Source organism: Borostomias antarcticus (assembly GCF_949987555.1).
Source record: "Borostomias antarcticus genome assembly, chromosome: 14".
NCBI lineage: Eukaryota > Metazoa > Chordata > Actinopteri > Stomiiformes > Stomiidae > Borostomias > Borostomias antarcticus.
The window spans coordinates 25,597,501-25,621,054 of record NC_140247.1 but is presented as its reverse complement, the minus strand read 5'-3'; the positions used below and the strand labels follow the sequence as shown (position 1 = coordinate 25,621,054).

The 23,554-nt window shown below is 43.7% G+C and overlaps 1 protein-coding gene across 1 annotated transcript; it reads right to left on the bottom strand.

Annotated features, from left to right (window-relative positions):
- Positions 1-1,923: 1,923 nt before the first annotated feature.
- matr3l1.2 (matrin 3-like 1.2) lies at positions 1,924-17,465 on the bottom strand. The gene is made up of 21 exons (XM_084448343.1): positions 17,424-17,465; positions 15,264-16,297; positions 14,816-14,877; positions 14,152-14,190; positions 13,905-14,008; positions 13,587-13,642; positions 12,299-12,415; positions 12,074-12,199; positions 11,457-11,618; positions 8,943-9,067; positions 8,117-8,684; positions 7,539-7,647; positions 6,934-6,953; positions 6,414-6,536; positions 5,360-5,488; positions 5,125-5,253; positions 4,894-5,024; positions 4,161-4,500; positions 3,232-3,394; positions 2,762-2,877; positions 1,924-2,590 (listed from the first exon to the last, which is right to left on the bottom strand). Exons 2-21 carry the CDS (start codon positions 16,095-16,097, stop codon positions 2,543-2,545), a joined length of 3,501 nt encoding a protein of 1,166 aa, XP_084304469.1. The 5' UTR covers positions 16,098-16,297; positions 17,424-17,465; the 3' UTR covers positions 1,924-2,542.
- Between the last annotated feature and the right edge of the window lie 6,089 nt (positions 17,466-23,554).

Genomic DNA, 23,554 nt, shown 5'->3' with positions numbered 1-23,554 from the left:
GGGTGAGGGGGTCACCCGGGCTATATATCCGGGCACACCTCCAGCAGCCATGTCACCGTTTCATCATCCAAAACCGTCAGGCCACGCATTCCGTTGGGTGTCCGGTATGTCGGACAGTCCTGGATGACGTGGTCTGTGGTTTGTTCCTCAGCGCCACACTCACATGCTGCACAGATACCAAGCCCCATCGGTGCATCGATGACCCATCCGTGCCGTCCTTCCTCCAAGGGCAGCCAGGAGCAGTGAGGGCCTGCAGGTGCCACATCCGTTGACCAATCCAAGCGCTCATGTCTAATCTTGGTCAGGAATAGGAGAGTGTTGTTCTTCTGCATGCTTTTATATTAAGGTTATTTTGGGAGGAGCCCCTTGTGAACACAGGGAGAATATGCAAACTGCAACTCCAGAAAGGCCCGGGAGATACCCCACCTGGGTACCTGGACACACCTGGGGAGAACATGCCCCCCAATGCCAACAGCGTGCCAACCGGGAATCGAACACAGGACCTTATTGCTATGAGTAGACAGAACTACAGAAACCCCAACACAATCAACACAGAAACTACATAATCTCAAGAATAAAGACTGCATCTTAAAAAAAAATCAAAGAGATCAGCAGCAGGCAATATTCCAGAACATTTGATCTATAAGCCAACTGCTGCAGGTTGTTTCAAAGTGACCAAGCCAGGCTTAATGAATGTTTGATGCTCAATCTCCCCAACACTGAAGAGACAGTACCATTGAAATGTCAAACCTATATGCAACTCAGACCAAGCGAACAAACAACTACCTGAGTATGTAATTTGACCTCCTTGCCTTCTCTGGGATTCTTCTCACCACTGGCTACAGCTCTGTACCTCACAGACACCAGTTTTGGTCATAAGGCAGCAACATCAGATACTATGCAGTCGCTTTGATGAGATAATGGCCTTAATCCACGTTTGACAACTCTAAAGCTACTGATAACCCATCTATTTTAAAGTCAGGCCAATTTTCACAGAGCTCAAACATTCCTACAAGATCCTGCCATTCAATGAATGAATGTTCGAAAACCAATTCGTTTTGGATTCTGGTCTTGCCTCGTCATCTGGGTACATTGATTACTGTGGAGCCCACACTCTCCTCTCCGAGACTGGATTGGGGAAGGGGCCAAGTATCATTCTGGGGCTTGCAGAAAAACAGATCTACCACAGGGGTGCAAAATTCACTCATGACAGCCTCTTCAGCTCCATGAGAAAATGAAGAGACAGTATGGAGGCTCTGGAACAACACAACAAAATCTAGTTTGATGTCTGTTTCACACCCATGAATGCCTTCGAGAAATCCCCCAAAGGAACAGCAGAGGTGTTGACACAAGGTTGGAGACAAAAGTGTTGCAACAGTGTAGCATCAAATGTGTATGAGGGATCGGTACACTGTTGTTACCGGTGGAACAAGGAAAAGTGTACCTTTGACAAGATCCCACAACCTACTATCAACTAGGGGTGGGAATCGGTAGTGATCTGGCGATTCGATTTTGATTCTTGGGGTTATGACTCGATTTCAAATCGATTATTGATGATTTAATTTTCGATTATGATAGAATTTTCTATGACATTTCCATTTGACTGCAATAACCCATTAAATACAGTAGCCCATTAAATACAGGGGGTCCTGTAATGGTAGGGAAAACACTGAAAAACATCCAAAGCACAAACATGTTAACAGGATAAAACACATGAAATGTTTTTTTTTTTTAATAAAAAGGAAATGGAAAAATTTATTTCTTCATAATTTGCAAATCAATCGATAATCTTTGAGAAAATCACAATTCTTGCATGAATCACATTTTTTTTCCCACCACCCCTACCATCAGCACATGGGTGGTTCTGATCTGCCAAATCTCATGCTACCAAACCACTATAAGGCCCAAAACATGGTGGTCCGTCTTCAGCCCAAACATGGTGGTGGTCCGTCTTCAGCATGGTCTCACCAGTGCACTGGTCACCAGTTGCCTGTTCTACAGTAGACAGGGATGTCAGAGGCATCTTCTTTGATGCTTTCCATGGTGTTCAGTTGTTCATGTTTTTACAATAAAGCAGTATGTATATGGATCTTCTGTTATTAGCTTTATTCATGGTAAAGTACACTCACTGTATAATGTTCCCACCGATAAATCACATTTTAATGTATTTCTCAATTGATTAAAAAGACCTGTAAAGAGGTTATTTCCTAGGACTACCCAATGAGTACAATTTACATAGAGGCATATCTGAGAAAATTGTGAACAAATGGTTTATGTTTAATAAAAACAAAATTCAATTATACAACTACTTTAGCAGGGTGACAAAGTCAATACTGAGAAAAGAGGCATACAAAACATATGACATTCATTGTTTGATTCTTACACAGTATATACCTTAAAAAAAAACAAAAATAACAAATTGGTACAACAGTAAGTTTAAAACTAAAGAATCCGATCTAAGCCAAACATCAGTTAAACAAAAAAAACATGGTAATCCTCAGGACACATTGCATGCGCACATGCCCAAACACTTGCGTTGTCATTACAAAGAAACTCTTTTCCCTTTAGCCTTCTCTTTCTCAAGATATTTCTGAAAGAAAAGAGAAAAGACCATTAGTTTACTGTATGAATATGAAATTCATTCTCACTTCAAAATCCCTATTACATATCAAATGTTTACCTCTAAACATGGACATCTGTCATGAGATTACAGATGGTACTAGTTTTTAGGGGTCTTATCAGTGTGAGTTTTGGTGAATACCTTCAGTTTATCGTAGTGTGCCTGACTGCTGCAGTGCACCTTCTTGGCCGACTCTTCGTTGGAGTAAAACAGGAAGCAGACTCGGCAGTAGTATCCCATCTTCACATACTCAACACCTGCAGTCAGAATAGTTATAACACAGCTTTACAATACGAGTGCATTCTTACTCCTGGCTTTAAGCATTTTATGTGAGAACAATGACTTCAAAGCTGCTCTGGGAAAAATAATGAGCCAGTATTTGTTGAATGTAGTATTTTAAACGTGCTTTATAAATAAAGTTGACCTTGACCTTCAACAATACCTGACAGATAAAAAGCTCTCTCTCTCTCTAAGAACTTACCAACAGGGTTGCTGGGATAAGGTAGAACTTACTAACAGGGTTGCTGGGATGGTAAGGTAAGAGTTCTTTCTAAGAACTTACCAATAGGGTTGCTGGGATGGTAAGGTAAGAGTTCTTTCTAAGAACTTACCAATAGGGTTGCTGGGATCATAAGGTGCAAGTGGCAGGGTAGCAAGCGCTGGCTTGGCCTCGGCAGCTGGCGTCTGTAGGTCGGCAGTCTGCTGATCCTCCCCGTTCTTCACATCCACATTGGTGGAACCAGCAACCTCAGTCTCCTCCCCACGCTTGATGACCTGCTTAGCAAATATTACAGTAATAACAACATTAATACATGACTATGTAGTAATTATATTGCAGACACAATTAAGCTCCAGGTGCCACTGACAGGATAGCCCTCTTAAGGGCAATGCAACCTAAATGTTTCACCGTCTTGCTGAGATCCTTTCAAACGACTGTACTATCCTTAAAGGAGTAGTGTGGTATTTAGCATTATAAGCCCTGTTATAAGGTTATATATATATACAATAGTCCATTTCAACATTTTGACACTGCATTCTTGAGATATTAGTGTACCATTAGATTAGATGTACATTGTTCATCTCACAGCTAAGTACACGTGTCCCTTGGCATGGTCCTTAAAGGAGAACGCTCTTTTTTGACAACCTGGACCTTATTTACGGCATATTATAAGACGTTTGACTCACCGAGATAACTTTGGTGTAATTCGGAGGCTGTAGAAGAAATTTAAAATCCACCGTGAGCCAAGTATATCCATGTAACGGCGGCGGACGGGGCACCGAGAATGCAGCTTCTAAAAAATTAATTTTCTGCCGCGAAACGGTAGTTTTCATCGATCTATTTTTATGAATCGCTAGTTGTGCTTCCATAAAGCGAGGGCTTGTTGTGGTTTTCACATGCCTCTGTAATATCATATTTTGAAACGTCTTTAGAAACTAAATAAAGCTAGTGAGGAAGCTATCATTAAGTTCAACTATCCTTTGTGTCAAGCGATTAGGGAGAATGGGTAGTTTAGGACTGGACCTAGAAATGACTGCTCACCGCGTCAGTGTCCATCTTCTGGGCCTCGCCGCTCTCTGAGGGCTGGTCGGCATTCTCCTTGGGCTCCTCCTTCAGCGTCACGCTCAGCTGCTCAGCGCCGGCCGCCTCGACGCTCTCCTTCTCCTTCTCCTGAGGCTCCTCCTCTTTCTTTATCTCCTCGGCAGCTGGACTCTTCTCCTCCTTCGGCTTCTTGGCCGGGGGCTCCTGCTCCTCCTTCTCCTGCTGCTGCTCGGTAGGCGGTTTTGCCGGACTGGTGCCGGTGGCCACCTCCCCCTCGGGCCGCTCCCTCTTGGAGGGTCGTTTCTCCTCCTTCTCCAACGGAGCGCCTGGTGGTCTGTGTCTAGTGTGTGTGTGTGTGGAGGAGGGGGTACAGGTGGGACTTACCCATTATTATAAGTCGCTTTGGATAAAAGCATCAGCTAAATGACTAATGTACTGTGGATCAGACCCTAGACCACTGTTAGACCAAGAGGATGTCCCGGTGGTCTGTGGGAGATATACTGGCTTACAAGTCCTAGACTATACCTCATCTACACAATAGGTGTGGTTCCATCCAAACCACCTCTACTGCACGAGCACAGCATTTCATTGTACTGTACATGGTACCAGTGTCTTACACATGACAAATAAACATCCTTGAATCTTAAATCCACAGAGATCAGAAGCTAAGGAATGCAGAAGAACATGTTCAAAACGCTGTGTGAAAGAACAGTGAGACTGGCATCTGACTCACCCATACTTGAGTTGTTTGTATTTCCTGCTAACATACACAGTCAGTCGTTTGTTTTGGAATTTCGGCGGGCTTACTCGGAAGGCTTCGGCCATTTTCTCAGCATCCTCCCCGTGCTCCATCTCAATGAAACACTAGAACATACAGACACAGAACTTTTCTTATCATCCTATTCAATGGTGAAGGTTGGAAATTCTGTTATGTTCTTAGGTTACTAAATTGATTAATTATTACCTCAGAGCGATTTCTGTTGAGGAAGAAGCGTCTGATTTTTCCAAACGGTTCTGCAATCCTCAAGATCTGTGAATCTGAGTATTTAGTGTGTGGAATCCCACCCACATACACCACTTTGCTATTTCCACACTGGAAGAGAAAACAAAGAAAACCACATTGAAATCACCACCAATCACATCACTTAATTCTATACACAAATGATGATACTCTCACTTTCCTACATAGAGGGACTAACCTCAATCGTGGGGTATGTTTGTGAATGGTACATTCTCACAGGCTTCCCGCAGACCATTGGCGTGACATTTCCATTGTAGAACTGGACCATTGCTTTGGCTTCCTCTTCAGATGAGAGTTCCAGAAAAGCCTTTGTTTGTGAGGGGAAAACAGAAGATGTAAGGAAATTATAATTATACAATAACTGGACATCAACTTTGGGAACAAGTCAAACTTTAGGAACATTTCCTCAAAAGGAATATTTTTCAAATCGATATCACATCCATTGGATATATAATAAAAAAGTTAAAAGTGGCAATCGCAAGGATTAGTTTCATTGTCTTTGGCGCCACGTTTTGGCAATAAGAGGTAATGGCACGCGCTCCAAACTCACCGAGTTCATTTCTCAACCAAGCACAAGCCACTAATCACGGCAGCCTGTCTGCTGCTACTGAATACTGAGTGGGAATGTCGCCACAGACATCCAATTCACAAAACTTGGCAATGCTCAAATGGAAAGGCTTTCATGAATGGGGAATAGGCTGAATCATTACTTCCATTAAACCCCTGGAACTTGTCCATAAAGCGGCTGCTCACCTGGTGTTCAACCACCCCAAGTTCTCCCACACAGCTGCTCACCTGGTGTTCAACCACCCCAAGTTCTCCCACACAGCTTCCTTTCTGGCCCCCTGTAGCAGCTCGCATCCAGTTAAAAACAGACAGCAGAGTCGCTGCCCATCTTTCGCCGCAGGCTCAAAACTCACCTCTTCAAGAAGTACTGCAACGATCCTCCCTCTTGAGCACCTATTATATTTTTGGTTTGCTATTCTTGCACTTTGCCTTCAGCACTAGATTATGCTCTTAGTCACTTTTGAGTTCTGACAAGTAGTAGTAGTAGATTTTTCCTACGTTAAATGCAATTACTGTAAGTAGCTTTGGATAAAAGTGTCAGCTAAATTACTAATGTAATGTAATATGTTACCTCTATCGCCAATAGATAGCGGATGGATGGATGGATGGATGAATTTATACAATCCTTGAGATTGCCACTTTAACTATCTGTTAACTTTATTTACCTCAGGCCTCAAGTCAAGCACCAGGTGTTTTTCAACTTTACCGAAGGGTTTGGCAAGGGCCAGGAGCTCACTGCGGAAATTCTGACCTCGTTTAAATCCAGTGACATTGACAACCCTCATTTCCTAAAGAAGGAAAAAATAAAGACATCACCATAAACATTGACAGATAGTAGAGTGACACAGTACATACTGGGTTAATTCAAAAGCCTGCAAATCTAAAAACGTTCAAATAAATAGTTCAACAGGAAACTAGAAATATCGCTTTGTGGATGTATGCCTCAGCCAAAAGTCAGGTTGCTCTAAACGTGTTTGTGAACTTGACCTTAAAGCAATACATCGCGATATTTGGACCCTAATCAGTTCCTCCTCGAGTCCAACTGGACATTCTGGTCAAATTTGAAGAAATTCCGTCAAGCCTTTCTTGAGATATTGCGTTAACAAGAATGGGACAGACAACCTAGAAACATAAATCCATCCAGCCACAGCTGCGCCGGGCGGAGGCATAAAAAAGGCCACTTACCCTCCCTTTCTTTGACTTTCCTGGAGAAGGGTGAGAGAGTGAGAGAGAGAGTGTGTGTGTGTTAGGGGTATAGGATAACATTTCATCAGAGCAAAACGTGTTGTATTTTATGAAGGCATGACACCACCGACCTTGCACATTAGACAGAATAAGCTTGCTATAAACCTGCAGAAGAGTCTCTGGATTGCTATATTGTTATATACCTGCAGAAGAGTCTCTGGATTGTTATATTGTTATATACCTGCAGAAGCGTCTCTGTATTGTTGTATTGTTATATACCTGCAGAAGAGTCTCTGGATTATTATATTGCTATAAACCTGCAGAAGAGTCTCTGGACTGTTATATTGTTATATACCTGCAGAAGAGTCTCTGGATTATTATATTGTTATATACCTGCAGAAGAGTCTCTGGATTATTATATTGTTATATACCTGCAGAAGAGTCTCTGGATTATTATATTGTTATATACCTGCAGAAGAGTCTTTGGATTGTTATATACCTGCAGAAGAGTCTCTGGATTATTATATTGTTATATACCTGCAGAAGAGTCTTTGGATTGTTATATACCTGCAGAAGAGTCTCTGGATTATTATATTGTTATATACCTGCAGAAGAGTCTTTGGATTGGGAGTCCATGTCCTCCTCTTCAGCCAGCTCGTCCAGAGTCACAAAGTCATCCATGTTCTCTGGGAAGTCCTGCTCCATACTGCCCTCCTGTCGAGACAGGAAACATTCAAATTAATATTCCTTTCAGTCTAGCTATGTACATGGACATAGTAGCGGGTCGGCTGTGGCTCAGGAGGTAGAGTGGGTCGTCCAATGATCGTAGGGTCGGCAGTTCCAGTCCCGGCTCCTCCTGTCCACATGTCGAAGTGAACCCCAAATTGCTCCCAATGAGCAGGCTGGCACCTTGCATGGCAGCTGCTGCCATCGGTGTGTGAATGTGTGTGTGAATGGGTGAATGAGAGGCCATTGTAAAGCCCTGTGGATAAAAGCGCTATATAAGTGCAGTTCATTTACCTCGTTTACCCACTACAAATGCACTTTTGTAATTTAGGGTAAGAGCATCTACTAAATACCCAAGACATATTTGGACAATATCGATCATAAGACATTGATCTTGACAATATGTGAAGCTTAAGTGGGAAGTAGTAGTTTTGTTTATGTTATTATTATTGTTTACCTGGTCTTCCAGCAGCGCCTCGTCAGCCATGTCAGAGGTCTCCGCAGGCTCTGTCGCTGAGGTGTCGTCTTTGGCCTCTGGCTCCTCAGAGAAGGCCTCAGTCTCTCCAGGAGCACTCATCTCTGCCTGGCCGTCGTCATGTTCCTTTGGCCCGGTCCCCTGCTCCGCTCCGGGCCCGGACGCCTTCTCAGCGCCGCCGCCGTCGCTCTCCGTCTTCTCCTCTCGGACTCCCTCCGGTTCTGGTTCCCCGTCCTGCGGTCCCGCTTCAGAGTTCGCTTGTTCCGCGTCAGCTCCCTCTGCGTCCGCTTGGTCGTCGCCGGCTGCCTCATCTCCGCCGTCGTCCTCGTCGTCCTCGTCTCCCTCCATGACCCCGGCCACCTCGTCGCCGGACCCCTCCGCAAGCTTGGGGTCCTCCTCCTTGTCCTCTTTGCCCTTGGTAGTGGAGGTAGACTTGGGGCTTTTGGTGGAAGAGGAGGGGGCCCTGGTCCCAGTGCTGCTGGTGCTGTTCTTCCTGGTCCGGTCTGCCGCTGACCAGCCCTGGCCCTGGGCCTGCCTGGAGCGACTCACACTGCAATGGAACAACAGCCTCGACATCAGTGCAATGCTCACAGAGCCACCACAATAGCTAGCCACAAACCTCACATCTTTGATCTATTTTATTCTCAGGAGGGGGTCAATTTTAATTTTTTACGCCAGAAGACCCGGAACCGAAATGCATGGATCGAGTCAAAATCCTCACGGAAAACCGTGTAGAACATGCGTCTCGATTTTGGATTTCATCTTGCATAATAAGGCATCCCCTGGTGGAAGCGGGGGCTGCTCTTACTTGAGAGTCTTGTACTTGGCGCAGATGTTGAGGCGCAACCTGCGGCCCTTGATGGTGAGGGGGTTCAGGGTGTAGTACTTCACCAGCATCTCGGCATCCTCGGGAGTCCCCAGCTGAACGAAGGCCTGCCCAACAAAAGCACGGGATGAGGAGGCTTCACAGAAGAGTCACTTCAGTCATGTGGCTCTGCTCATTGAGTGTGGGGGTTGCAAGTTCATTTTCGACCAGGAGCATGTGCTGCGCATGCTTTAGGTCATTGATGTGTAAAGTCGGATAGAAGAGGAAAATAGAATGTATTCCCCTTAACTTCTATAATTGGGCTGTGCAATAAACAGCAATGCAACACTATTTTTTCTCCACGATACTGTATCGATTTTCTGCGTTAGGAGTATCAATATACATAATTTATTTTTTATCACAGAATATATATAGATATATAAAATGAAGGATAGAATTCAGTCAGATACAGAATACGTTTTAAATTGATTTAGTGTCCTTTCATTCCCTACGCCCTCTGGATTACCTCCAGGGAGCGGGGATGGAGTTAACATATTCAGGAGTATCGCAATGTATTGCAATATGTATTGTATGGCAATTTATCGTGATACAAGCGTATCGTGACCCACGTATTGTGACGAGTCGTACCGTGAGGTCCGTGCCAATACCCAGCCATACTAGCGTATTTCACTCTTCATCGTGGTGTTATCATTGATGATAGGAATTTCTATAAGTGCACCTCTCATGCTTTTTGCAAAGTTGCCTGTATCAAAACCCAGGTAACGTTAGGCCTATTTTAGTCTCATTAATTAACCCAAATTGCTCAACGGTAAGCATGTAACTGTAACCGCGGTATTATGGTAAGCGCAGTATTTTTTGGTCACGCGGTAACCTTGGGACTGGCTCGGTAAAACCGTAGGCTAAATTCACTGTTCTGGACTGATCAGATGTCTTGGTTATATCAAGCTAACTATTGGCATCGGTGTGCTTATCGGTGTCATATTTATTCAGTCCGAGTAATTTACGATCGAGCTAGCTAACCACCTTTAGCTCAATTGGCTCAGTTGCTGGTTAGCGATGAGGCCCAGCCCAGCTGATGATTGGGGGGATTCAAAGGTCGGCTAGGATCCTGCCTCTCATAACCAGCAACTGGTCACGTAGGGCGCATGTTCAATCCACACTAGTCACGTAGCTTTCCGTTGCCCTGGAGGTCCACCCGTCTGTGAGCGCAACAGAGGATGCCTGGGATAATTCACTGACAACTTTAGCCTTTTCCTGCTCAAAGATTTGGCACGATCTTCTCAGCAAAGTGGGTGCGCGACGGGATCTCGTAACGTGGCTCAAGCACATCCTATGTTTAAACCCCTCGTTTTGCACAATGGAATATGGCCTCATGTCTGCAGCTATAAACACCCCAATAATACCTTTTGTAATAGCTTTAGCCCGGTCGGATTCTTTAGCTAAGGGCTGCTTAAATGCTGTGGTGATGAGCGGTTGTTGAGCCAGAGGTTTTTCAAGCTGTTCAGCTCCTCCGCTAGCCATGACTACCGCTGGCAGCGCTAGTGTGGATTGAACATGCGCCCTGCGTGACCACGTCGCCTACATCCTTTTTTGTTTTATTATTTTTTATAAACCTATCTGCGGACCACGTGCGTGCCGAACCGTAGAGAGATTTTCTGCCAATAGATGTCAGAACCATCTAGCCTAGATCTGTACCCCCCCCCTCTTGTCCTCCCATCGTTTCTTTCCATTCTCTCCTTCCTCATCTCTTCTTTCTTTTCCTCTTCTGTCGTTTTTTTTCATTATTATTATTATTATTATTATAATAGGAGAAGCCATGCGAGCGAATGACAGAGGCCAGAGATGTAGTGTAAAGGGAAAACAGGAGAGGACCCAGGACAGACCCTTGTGGAACCCCCGTAGTCAGACTGGTAGGAGCGGCCCGTCAGGTAGGATGCAAACAGGGAGTGTGCAGAGCCAGCGACGCCTTTCTCCTCAAGGGTGGAGAGGAGGATCTGGTGGTCTACCGTATCAAATGCTGCTGACAGGTCTAGGAGTATCAGGACAGAGGAGGGAGTTCGCTCTCGCGGCATGAAGTGACTCCGTCACTGCAGGATCCAGGGCTACAAGAGCTCACCTGACGCACCAGATGGTTTGCTTTGCATAATCATCTGGGAACTCTCCGTTAGAAACTGTTTGGAAAAGGGCGGGCACTTTCAAAACTACTTGGCAGGTGATTGGATGAGCCATCTGAAAAAAGTCTGAAAGGGTCCCATCACGCACTAACTTCAACTGCTCCTCAATCATAAACCCGCCCAGCGTAGCAGTCTGCTTTTCAAATTCTAGAACCAACGCTGATTGGTGAGATAGTTTTCTGACCGGGCTCAACATTTTCTCTATGGAGAGTACCCAGACTCCTCTACGGGTAAACGCGAGCTCGCGACCTCAGGATAGCCTCACAAGGCTAAACAAGACCAGCATTCAGACAAGTTCCGAAGAGCCTGGCACGCCGTCTACCTCGTCGTTTAAGAACAGGTGTTTCTCCACGGTGCCGAAGCGCTTGGCGATGGTGAGGAGCTCCATCTTCTTCTCCGTCTCCCGCGGCAGGTTGGAGAAGAAGACCACCTGGCTCGGTCTGCCCTTCCTCTCCCTGGGGACTCCGTCCATCCTGTCATCCTTCTGTGGATCACACAGGAAATACGGGGAGACAGAGAAGATGCGCTTGTTACAATCACCGTTGATTACCATGCACGGTCGCAATCACATTCAATCCCTGACACTATTTTGCAAGGGCACCGCGTTTTTTACCCCTATTGCAGAATGATAATGGGTTGCAGCCAGACCTTTCCCCAGCACTGGCACAGGGCTAAGACGAAGTGTGGAGATAGGTCTGGCTATGAGAGACTAGTTAATGGGCAACTATGGGCCATTTTGAACATGTTTTTGTATTCATAGAGGAAATAGGCTTTCACTTAAAAGCCTATTGATGTCAATATGATCACCAACATTCTCGTTTGTAACTAGATGATATGTGGCACTTTAATCAACAAATCGAGAGGCAATATAGCCTTGTCCATAACGAGAGCGGCTACAGCATATAGTTCTACGTTCTACGAGAGGGACAGAGTCGTTACCTCAATTGTGATAAGTTCCTTGGACAGATAGAAAGTGATCTCCTTTCCATAGAGCACAGCTGGTTTCTGCTGGTAGTAGTTGACCATGCTCAAGGCTTCCTTGTGGGTCTGCATCTCCAGAAAGGCCTGGAGAGAGGACATGCAGCATGTGTGACGATGACTGGGTACTGGAATATAAGCCATGCGTGCGGAGGGACTACCTCAAGCCCAGAGATCAGATCTCACCTTGCTTTTGAGCACCAGGTGCTCACTGATGGTCCCAAAGGGCTGAGCCAAAGCGAACAGACTCTTGTTAGAGAGTGGCTTCCTGTCGTACTTGGCCACCACAACTCTGCTTCTTATCTGGGGGTTTGGAAGAACAGGTGTGTTAATTGAGATATGAATCTAGTGCCCAAGTCATTATCGAGCAATCAAGTTAGCCTAGAAAGTGTGGGGTGGGGAGTTCTAGAACCGTTGTTTAGTTCACAGTGTGAAAGAGCTGTCCCTACTCCATCACTTAAAAGGCTTCAAAAGAACTAGGGCTGCGAGTAGCAGTGAGCGGGCCCTCGCATCCAACACGTGTCGGGGTGTGGCGCCGTTAAAGGGTGTGCTATTTCGGTGTCCAGAACTTAGAGAAACCTCCTGTCACCAGTAGGTGGCGCTCCAAGCGTGACTCAATACCAACGCATAGATGTGTGAGAGAAATGTTGTGTAAATCGGACAATGTATGTAGGAGTTATGACTTCCTGCTTGACCTGTAGGCAGCGCTATAAGTATGACTCAATACTGACCTACACCTGTGTTCAAGACGCAACCTTCATCAAGCGTGAGCAATTTGGGGTAAATTGGATAATGTATGTCGGAGTTATGAGGACTTCCTGTAAGCAGTAGGTGGCGCCAAGTATGACTTAATGCTGACGCACAGATGTGTTCAGGATGCAACCTTCATCAAGCGTGAGCAATTTGGTGTACATCGGATAATGTATGTAGGAGTTATGAGGATTTCCTGTAAGCAGTACTGCCTACTGCTTACAGGAAGTAAGATTTACCGATTTACACAACATTTCTCACGCTTCATCAAGGTACCGTCCTGAACACATCTATGCATCGGTATTGAGTCACGCCTAGAGCGCCACCTACTGGTGACAGGAAGTTTCTCTCAGTACTGGACACCGAAATAGCACACCCTTTAACGGCGCCGCACCCCGACATGCATGGGGTGTGAGGGCCCGCTCACTGCTACTCGCAGCCCTAGTAATAATCCTTACAATTTCAATAGGGCCTCACATCGCCAGTGCTCGGGCCCTAATAACTACTTGAAAAAGTATCAATAGTTTGATAAATGATCAAATGAACACAAAACTCACTTGCTCCTTGCAGTTCAAACAAATAATAAATAAAGTTTGAAATTGAGAATGTCTCTCGTGAAAGGCCACCCCTTACACTGTGGAATTTTGATTCTATAGACTACTTGTTGTAATTGTCAAAACTGCCAACAAGAACAGCTTGTTGAAAAGCGAACAAGCCTGATTACCTTGGGCTGGACAGAGTGAGACTGGACCTTGCCTTGACCAGATCCAGTACCGCCGCCTAAATGGAACCATACAGAGGTTATGATATTGCATAATACAATCCCATAATACAATGCAGAAGAGTTGCGACACTGAGACCAGTCTCACGACCGCCTGTTCTCTCTGCCTTATCAGTCTCACTTCAGTTGGCCCAAAACCATCACACATAATAAATAAAATATCCCAAAATCATGCACTCATCACACCGTATACAATAAGGTTCAAACCAATGGTGCATTGAAGAGACCATTAAATTTCTTCCACACACACTGCCACCTCACCCCAGCTGGAGGTCATTCCCCCGCCCTGCTGTCCCATGGACATGGGGGCGTCTCCCAGCAGACCCATTGAAGGGTTGGTGGTCTCCAGCATGAGTGACCTCGAGCTGAAAGAGAGGTGAGTTTCACATCGTAAAGGTCTCTAAACCGGGTTGTTCCTTTGTGTGTGTGTGTTTAAGAGTTTGCCTGTGCTGTCAATCCCTGCGATTCAATTCTGAGAAAGAGAGATCAAGCATCTCCCACAACAAACCTTCTGCTTGGGGCCGTGCCGGGATCCCAATCTGGGTATCTAATGGGGAAAGACAGAGCGTTAGAGAACATATACAAACCTCACCTGCTGTTGAGAACTAAAGGTTTGTGTGCGTCTGTTAGGGCTGCACAATTAATCGTGAATTAATCGAAATCGCGATTATGACCTCCGCAATTAACTAATCGCAAAAGGCCGCAATTAATGTGATTAATAATTTCTCTTTGAATTGAGTGTGCTAGGACTACACGGACGAATCACAGGCGCTTATGCTGTCTGACCAATCACATGCGTTCCCGCTGAGTGCGCTGTGCGCAGCAATTTCACTGAGAAGACAGATAGCAGTAGGTCAAGACATATTGAAATATTAATCGCAATTACCATTTTGAAGCAAATAATCGCAATTATTATCTTTTGTCATAATCGTGCAGCCCTAGCTTCTGTCTTAGGGTTACAAAATTCTGGGAATATTCACAAACTTCCCATGGGAATTTATGGAATTAAGGGGAATAAATTGGAAGTTTATGGGAATTAACATGGATAAAATCTGTTTTCCAGTTAATTCCAGTTAATTCCCACAAATTCACATAAATTCCCAGTAATTTCCATGGGAAGTTTGTGAACATTCCCGGAACTTTGCAACTCTAGTCTGTCTGTAAGAACTTACATTTGGAGGAGTAGCCGGCGGCTCTCGGCATGGCGTAGCCCATTGCTGTGTTGATTCCACCCCTACGGACACAACACACACTGAATAAATGACTTGGATGAATCAGGCATTTTAGCAGGCAAACATTGACCTCTACACCCACCATGGGCTTAATCATAGTCACACAACTATGGCTCTTCCGAAACAAAGTCCTCCAACAGCTACAGTAAGTGAGCAATAATTAATCTTTTAGGTTGTGAACTCATGTCTGGTCACTGAATTGCACACGTACAAATCAGATCATTAAACTCTGATCAGATCATTAAACTCTGAAGGTTTTTGAAGTTTTGAAGGTGGACTGTGGACAATCAAATCACCTGAGCTGGAAGTGTGAGAGAACATGGGAGAATGTGGATGGTGTTTGGTTTTTTTTACGGGGCAAGTCGAAGGGAAGGAAGGTACTACTCACCATGGCGGAATGCACATCAAAGTCACAAAGAGAGCACAAATGTGGAAACGTGTGGGGCATGATTCCCAAGAAGTCCTGGACTTGGCCGTGAGACGGTGAGTCCATCCTCCTCTGCATAAAGACACTGTCGGACGCCGGGGGGGCCATCCCCATCCCGCCGTAGTGATCACGTGAAAGCTCCGAATACTGGCGCTCTCTCACACCACCGCCGACGCCTCCTCCGCCGATACCACCGCTGTTGCCACCGTAATCTAACTCGTAGCCCCGGGCCCCGCCGGGAGCATCCTGCATGGAACCGCCATAACCAAAGTCTCCCTGCGGCCCACGGGCCGAAGACTGCCCCATGGAGGTGCCCAGACGCCCGCCGCGCATGCTGTCCTCCCACTCCTCCCTGGTGGTCCGGTAGGAGGACTCGGAGGAGAGGAGGTCCCTGGGGTTGCCCGCCATGCGCCCCCTCTCCTGATCCCCCTTACGGTTCTTCAGCTGCATGATAAGGTGCGGCAAGGTCTCCACGCTGATGTTCTCTTCGGGGATCTGCGCCAGCTCGTTCAGGTCGGTGGGCGATAGGCCCAAGCTGGCGAACAGCTTCATGCTGTTGCCAATGTGGCTGCCCGGGCCGCCGCCACCGCGCCGGGGCAGCTGGGAGTTGCGGTCCTGGCCGTCCCCGCCACCCATGCCGGAGACCATGCTGTTGAGCTGTCTGGATGACGGGCCGTGGAGGCCGTCGGAGTGCTGCTCGCCCATGCTGTAGTTCAAGGTCTCGGCTGCCGCCAGCAACCCTCTGCCTACGGCGAAGCCTTTCTGGCCGCCATCTGAAGGCATCTTCTGAGACATGGCGGTACAGGAAGTAGGGCTGTGCTCTGACTCGGATGTTAAAATGGCACAAGGACGGAATAAAGCAATAGTCCACCCAAAAAAAGCCTGGGGGGGGGGGGGGGGGGGGTTCCAGTCAATGTCAAAGAGGGAAGTAGGCTAGGCCCAAGTCAACGTAGAGAAAGGAGAACTCCTCTTCTTCCCTGATGGAATGTTTAGTTCTGCAGAAACACAATGGGGCGGAACATTCTTGAATCCTTCCTCCACAAAAGCAAACATGGGGGCAATGGAGGATTCCGCAGATTCATATACAATGTACAATGTGTGAGACAGACGGACAGATTCAAAAACTGCGAAACGCTTATTCTTGCTTAGCCTTAATGACGAGAGACAGGATGGATTATAAAGCATTCATAAGAGATGTGTAACTGATAGAGAAAGAGAAAGTAGGAAAGGCATAAAGATTTAGACTTGAATTGATCTCATTCAGAAGTGGAGGAAGATACATTATGAACACGGGGCGTGCCATTGCCCAGAAAGAAGATAGATAAAAAATTAGGACAATCTTCATTGAGAAATGTTCAGAGTCAGTCAGGTGGCAACATCATACAACATAGGACAGCTAGCCATTAGCTATCTATGGCATAATCTGCACTGCACGTGATATTAATCGGGAGTTCAGAATTACCCTAGTTTTGGATAATGAACATCCAACTCTAATGTACATGGGAATTCGGTTATCAGACTAGAAAGAATGACTGTGAGGTACAACATGGGCTGAAGATTAGAGGGAAGCGAACCGGGAACCTGGTTTAAAATGAGATCCAGAGACGCATTGGCGGCCTTGCAGATTTAAGCTATTCATGAAATAGCAGATGACAGGTATCATATATGGTTCTTCTCATAGACAGCTAACGTGGTGCTACATCACAGTAAAGTCACTATAGTGAATTAGCGAGCTTGCATTCGTGCGTTTTGGACACCAAGGACATCCTGTTGTGACAGAATACAATATCCTCTGTAATCATACGCGTTACGTTACTCATAAAATGATCAAACACGCTAAGCACATCCGTAGTTCTTCAGTCAATAAAATTCCTGTCTATATGACAATAATAACACACAAAAACAACAACAACGAATTAACCTACTGCCACATTTCATTGGGTCTTGGCCTAGTTAGCTAGCTAGCCTAGCTATGTCGGTGACGTTTTCTTCGAACAGATTGATTCGCTCAGAACACAATCATATAATGTTTAGTCAGTTAGCTAGTTATTGCATAATAGTAAGCTAGATGAGCGAGAAATTTAGATTTCTGTGCGAGTTCTTCATGTTTGCTGTCCTTACCTCGGTTCGTTGCACACCGCGCTGGCACCGTAGGCAGCAAAGTAATGGCAGTGCTGCCAACTCTCGCGAGACAAATAAGCAACCGCAGTTTTAACTAGACCAGGTACAGCCTGGTTTATGGGCTGGTGCAGCCTGGTTTATGGGCATTTTTTGCACCACCAAATGCCCCCCCTCGCGTTGGAGCTCGCGCGGATACTACCAGACATTGATTTCATGCTTCCTGCGGTGGTAGAACGATATATTGTTCTTCGAGGGTGTTCGTTAATGTTGGAAAATTATCTGACGTCTATGATATGAACATTTATGTTTTTTTTTAAACTCAGAAGTAGACTAATTTCCTTGATACGATGTAGGCGATCTGTCAATTCCGAGGACGAACTCTGTGTTTTTGAAGGCAATTCGTTCTAGATAAGAATAAAGGAGTTATTTCTCGGATCTATCACATAGCCTACTCTCAAACATGAATTGCCTATTGTGCCACGCCGTACCGCTAAAAGATTTAGAGCCGGTACGCAGTAAGGAACATGTTTGTTTTTTTTTAGGGGATGCCTGTCATGCAAAACAGGCCCTTTATCTACACAATTTTCAAGTGCATTTCTCCTAAATCAATGTAAATTTGAGCTACATTAAAATCTCTGTGGTATTCCATCAACAGATTGTGTCCCGTGTTGAGGCGCATTTTTGTAACTCGCATTTCCCATCAGGCTACATTCGCTTGTCGTACTATGTTGCACAGCAGTCTGCATTGTAGACTCGAGTGCTGTGGATTTTGGCAGACAGCAGTGAGCAGTTGTTTTTGCACAAAACAAAATAAAAAATCCAAAGTAATAAGTTGTGATGTTTCACGATCAACAACCTAAATCATGAATGACATATCGTGCGAGTTCACTCGAGTGCTCGATGCTTGGAAGGGTGTGTGATTGGACGTTGGTTGCCTAGGCGCTGGGTAGCATGCCAGACATTAACCCTCTGAGGGAAAGAAGGAGGGAACATTAAAAACGTCAAATGCTTGTTCAATGTCATGAAAAGGCAAAATGCTAAGAAAAAATGATCTAATGTTTAAAGTCGCACAGAAAAGGATAACTAACTTCCGTAGTTTGACGTATTATTATTATTGGCCTAAAATCTAAGGTACCTGTTGTCGTAATTGCACGTGACCTACCATTTTCCAAGAAGTAAGAAATGATATACTTTGATATAAGATTACAACAAAAGTAGAATTTTGTAATTTTTTTGGCATACATCATTGAATAGGTGAACACTATGACCAGTCATGTGAACCAAAATGGGACAGAATGCTTTTTTCATTTCTGTGCAACTTTAAAGTCGCACCAAAATGGATGTTAGGAATCATCAAGCTTCCATAGTTTGACGTATTTCCACCTGAAACAGGCTGCAAGGGCGGGACATTCGTTAAGAGAAATTCCATTGGAACATAGTCAAGCGGGCGGGATATTCAACTCAACTCTTGAGGTGGGACATAACGTTTAGAGGAATGTATTTCGTTTTGATTGACAGGGTGGATGTCGTGAGATTATTGGCCTAAAATCTAAGGTACCAGGTGTCGTAATGGCATGTGACCTACCGTTTTCCAGGAAATAAGAAATTATATACTTTGATATAAGATTACAGCAAAAGTAAAGAGTAAAGAGAGAGATGCAGAAGCTGGTGATACTGTTGTTAAAAGTAGGAGAATTTCAGAGCAAGTTGAGGACCAGAGGGAGGAAGCAGAACTACCAGAAGGAACAGGTAGGCTACTGACAGGCCGGAGAAGGGACATGAACTAGGCTATCCATCTGTCAATGGGATGGATGATACTGTATCAGAACACAACAGGGACAATTCCTTAAACCATTTTCCAATACTTAGTTTACCAATTTCTTTCCAAGAAAGTGCAATAATTCTTTTAGCCTGTAGGGAGCAGATATTTATAAATCTTTGTTCACCCTGCTTAAATGTATGACCTTTAGTCATAAAGGGTACAGGCCCAACAGAAATAATTTTGGGTCCTGCCCAAAGGGCCAGGAAGCAATTTACTTCCTGAAACATTTTGATCAGCGCCATCTTGCCGAATCGACCCCTTTTAACATGCGCAGTTGTGCTTTTCTCAGACCCCGCTGCGTTCACGAACAGTTTGCACGTTCCTGTGGATTTCCAATGCGCATTCACAGCTCCCCCCGCTCTGTTAGTGTGTCTGAATTAGCATTAAGAACTAGCTTGCGTAAAATACTGATTCTGTCAAATATAACGTTTAAAAAAAATTGTTCTTTATCCAGGCATCTTAGTTTTAACAGTTTCATTATAGCGGAGCAGGTTATATTTGCTCGTATGTTTTATTTATTCTGTTCACAACTTCGCGATCGTACAGCCAGGCTCCAGAGCTCCAGAACCCCCTATGCCAAGCCAAGCTGCATCACATTGTGGCCGACCCAGAGAGCTCCTGTTGCTGGAACAAGCACAGGGCTAATAGCTCTGTTTGTGGTGCCATTTTCCATTCGCTGAGTATGGTTATGATAATAAGAAACAGAATGAATATGTTATAGATATGGATTTGTGTTAGGATTCATCAAGGGCGAATGGAAAATAGCACCACAAATTCCGCTATTAGCCGCGTTACTGTAATGCAACAGGAGCATTCTTTTCCGGCCACTCCTCTGCTATGGCTACGGTTTCTGGAGCTCTGTAGCCTGGCTGTACGATCGCGAAGTTGTGAACAGAATAAATACCACATACACTATAAAAAGTGTAACAAGCAGTTGTTCATTCAATACAATAACTGTCATTGAAAACAGGAGAAAATTATTGATTTTATTGTGAAACTCATTCTTTTTGCATTTTGATACATCGATTTTGAGTTATACTGAACTGAATATCCGGGCAAGGGGCAAATATAAAGTTTTTGATTTTTCTCAACACATATTTTTTAAGTTGAATATGATTTGCGCATGCGCACACAGCACAGAGTGCACCTGTTTGGTAGAACCCGCCTGTCAGAGTTTTCTTTCTGCTAAATGCATTAACCACATTACTCTGTACGTTGTGACCAAATAACTTTTCAAAGGCAGACAGATCGTTTGGTTCTAGACTAAGATCATAGGACGCACCAATCAATGTCACTTTGTTGACCACACTGGCAGCTAGACAAAAACTGGCACTGGTCATTTTGGCAAAGAATTCACCAGCTGCATTATCTGGCCTTATGGTTTGTGCAATACTTGGGAGACACTGTATGAGCTTTACAGCATTAACCATTTAGTGGAGGAACCAACCCTCAAAAAGAGCCTTAGTTTTTGAGATACCCCTCCCCGGGGTAGAACAAAACGGGACATTGTTTTTTCATATCTTTAATATGTCCCCTTCATGTAATGGATTGTCCCAAGTTTTACTTTTACTGCAAAAGTCATGAAATTCATCCATGAAGTGACTTACCCCATAGGCCAAAAAAGTGCAAAAAACGCCTAACCTGAAAGAGGGAAATCCAAGATAATCCTTTGTCATTTCCTACCAGATGGTTGTTTTTACATCATACTTGCACAGATGGTCTACAGGTAGTGTCTGTGCATCCCAAAGCAACCAGGATGCCAATATTTGGTTCTATTTTGAATCAGCAGCCTCCTCTATAAGGCCTTATTATAGGCGGAAAGAGCAAAAAGTTATTTTGTATGAGGAATATTCACTTTTAATCCTGGTCCTACTGTTCTATCAGGGATAGAACAAAACCTGACCTTATTTTTTCATAACTTTGACTATCCCCTTCATAAATTAATGATCAGACTTTTTACTTGTTTTGAAAAATCCATGAAATTCTTCAATAAAGTGATTCACCACATTTGCAAAAAAGAGCCAAATACTCCAGGCCTGCCCTGAAAAAGGAGTTCCAAGGTAATCCTGCATCATTTCCCATCTACTGGTTGGATTTACTTTATACTTCCACAGATTGTCTACAGGTAGAACCCTAACACCCCAAACCAACCAAAGTGTCACAATATTATTGTATTGTGAATCAGCAGGATTTTATAGACTACAAGGCTGTGTTACAGACAGATATGTCAAAGTTTTTTTTTTCTGAGTTACTTCTAATCCTGGTGTAATAATACTGTAAAATGCCTTCATACAACACAACTGCTTAATAACAGGGAATACAATTTGCTGCCATGTTTTCACCCACTTCATATTCATATGGAATCTATAGATGACGATCAGATTATATCTCATACACCTTATTGCAGCAGGAACGACAAATATTGTTATATTGGCAGCCTTCTACAGTCAGACTTAAAGTGCAGTATGGGTTAAGGACACACAGTGGAATACACTACTTTTTCTGTGCCATTCTTGAAAAATCATGAATCAAGTGCTTATTCTCAGTTTCTCTGTTTTAAGGTTACTTATGATCATATACAATGGTTCAGATCAAAAAGTTGACAAAACTAGCACTTTTGAGAAAGTCTGATAATTGCTCTACCACCGTTTAGGTCATACAATGGATGTGGGTGGGCACCGTGAAAAATAATTCAAAAACATGTTAAACTCTCGATTTCAAAGACAAGAAGCTCACCGATGGAGTAATTGGTGTCTGTTTGTGTTCTGACATCAAATTCGCCGCAATCTATGAATCATGTAGGGTTTTATTGATCATTTTATGAAATCCATTGACTTGTAGATGTGTAGATCAATCCGCAGAGTGGATTCAGGAAGCGGAACTACTTACGGTAGCTATTGTTATTGTTTATGTTGCTAGGCTACCTAGTTTGCGGAAGTTTACACACGTATGTGCTGCGACTAAATAGTTATATGCTAAATATTTAAAAAAACCTTTCCAGATGAACTAGAATATTACTTTATGGCGAATTATATGTCAGACCGCCAACTAACACCTCTGTGAGTTTCTTGTCTCTGAAATTGAGAGTTTAACATGTTTTTTGAATGATTTTTCAAGGTGCCCACCCACATCCATTGTATGACCAAAACGGTGGTAGAGCAATTATCAGACTTTCTCAAAAGTGCTAGTTTTGTCAAATATTTGATCTGAACCATTGTATATGATCATAAGTAACCTTAAAACAGGGCTAAACATGATTTTTTCCCTTTACTACTCCTTTAATTAAGATATGTGTTTCTTACTTTCTTTAATACTTGGTCAAATAGTTGTTGTTTTTCTCTCTTTCCTATGGGTACTTGACTTCATCAATTGTTGTTTTGTCATCTACATATTAATTTGTTTGATAGACTATTTCTTGATATTTCTAAAATATAAAAATAAAACTTAATTCTACCTTTTTTCTCCTGTTTTTTTCCCTTTGATATTCTTGATATTTCACCAATGGTTGTTTTTCTTCCTCTTTTCTGTTTATAATAATGTTTATGTTTAAGCATAAATTAGCTTTAACTTCTAGGTGAAATGGTGGGCATTTTGATAAGCTATTGCTTCAGCCTAACCCTTTTTGTTGCATCAGTTTCAATACTTCATCAATAGTACAGGATGTGTGTAAAAACAAAAAGTGTGATATTGTATTGTTTTATATCAACCAAATAAATATCTCATTCATACGTCAGGCTGCTCCTACCATGAAGTAAAACAGGACAGCCATCCAGCCACCTCATTTAGAAATGTTAAATGAGGTGACCACTGAAATAGACCCCCCTCATCATAAAGATTGTGTGTTCTGGTGTACAAATGTATCTGGGTGTTCATAAGTTCCACATCAATCCACGTGATTCATTATTTCCCCATAGTAATTAAAATGGTTAAAGTCAGGACACAGAGTATACATAATATGTTGATGATAGAATGTTTATTGATTTTATGCAATTCTTTCAATTATACTGTGCTTGTCAAGTTGTTATGCCAATCAACTGAACCTTTATTAATCAAACTACCAGTTTTATGAACTGCAATAATAAACAGAAAGAAAACAACACAATGAAAGACTTAATTACCTATAGACTGTATTTTGATTAATCACATGCTGTACGATTATTACCCATTACCTAAAACAAGTTGGAATTTAGTTATTAAATATCTTTGAATATCCTTCCCCAATTTGTCAGACCTCCTGATAAAAGTAATAAGTTGACATTGTTGTTGTCTTTTCTCTGGTGTGACCCCTGAGGTTGTAGAGATCAACTGT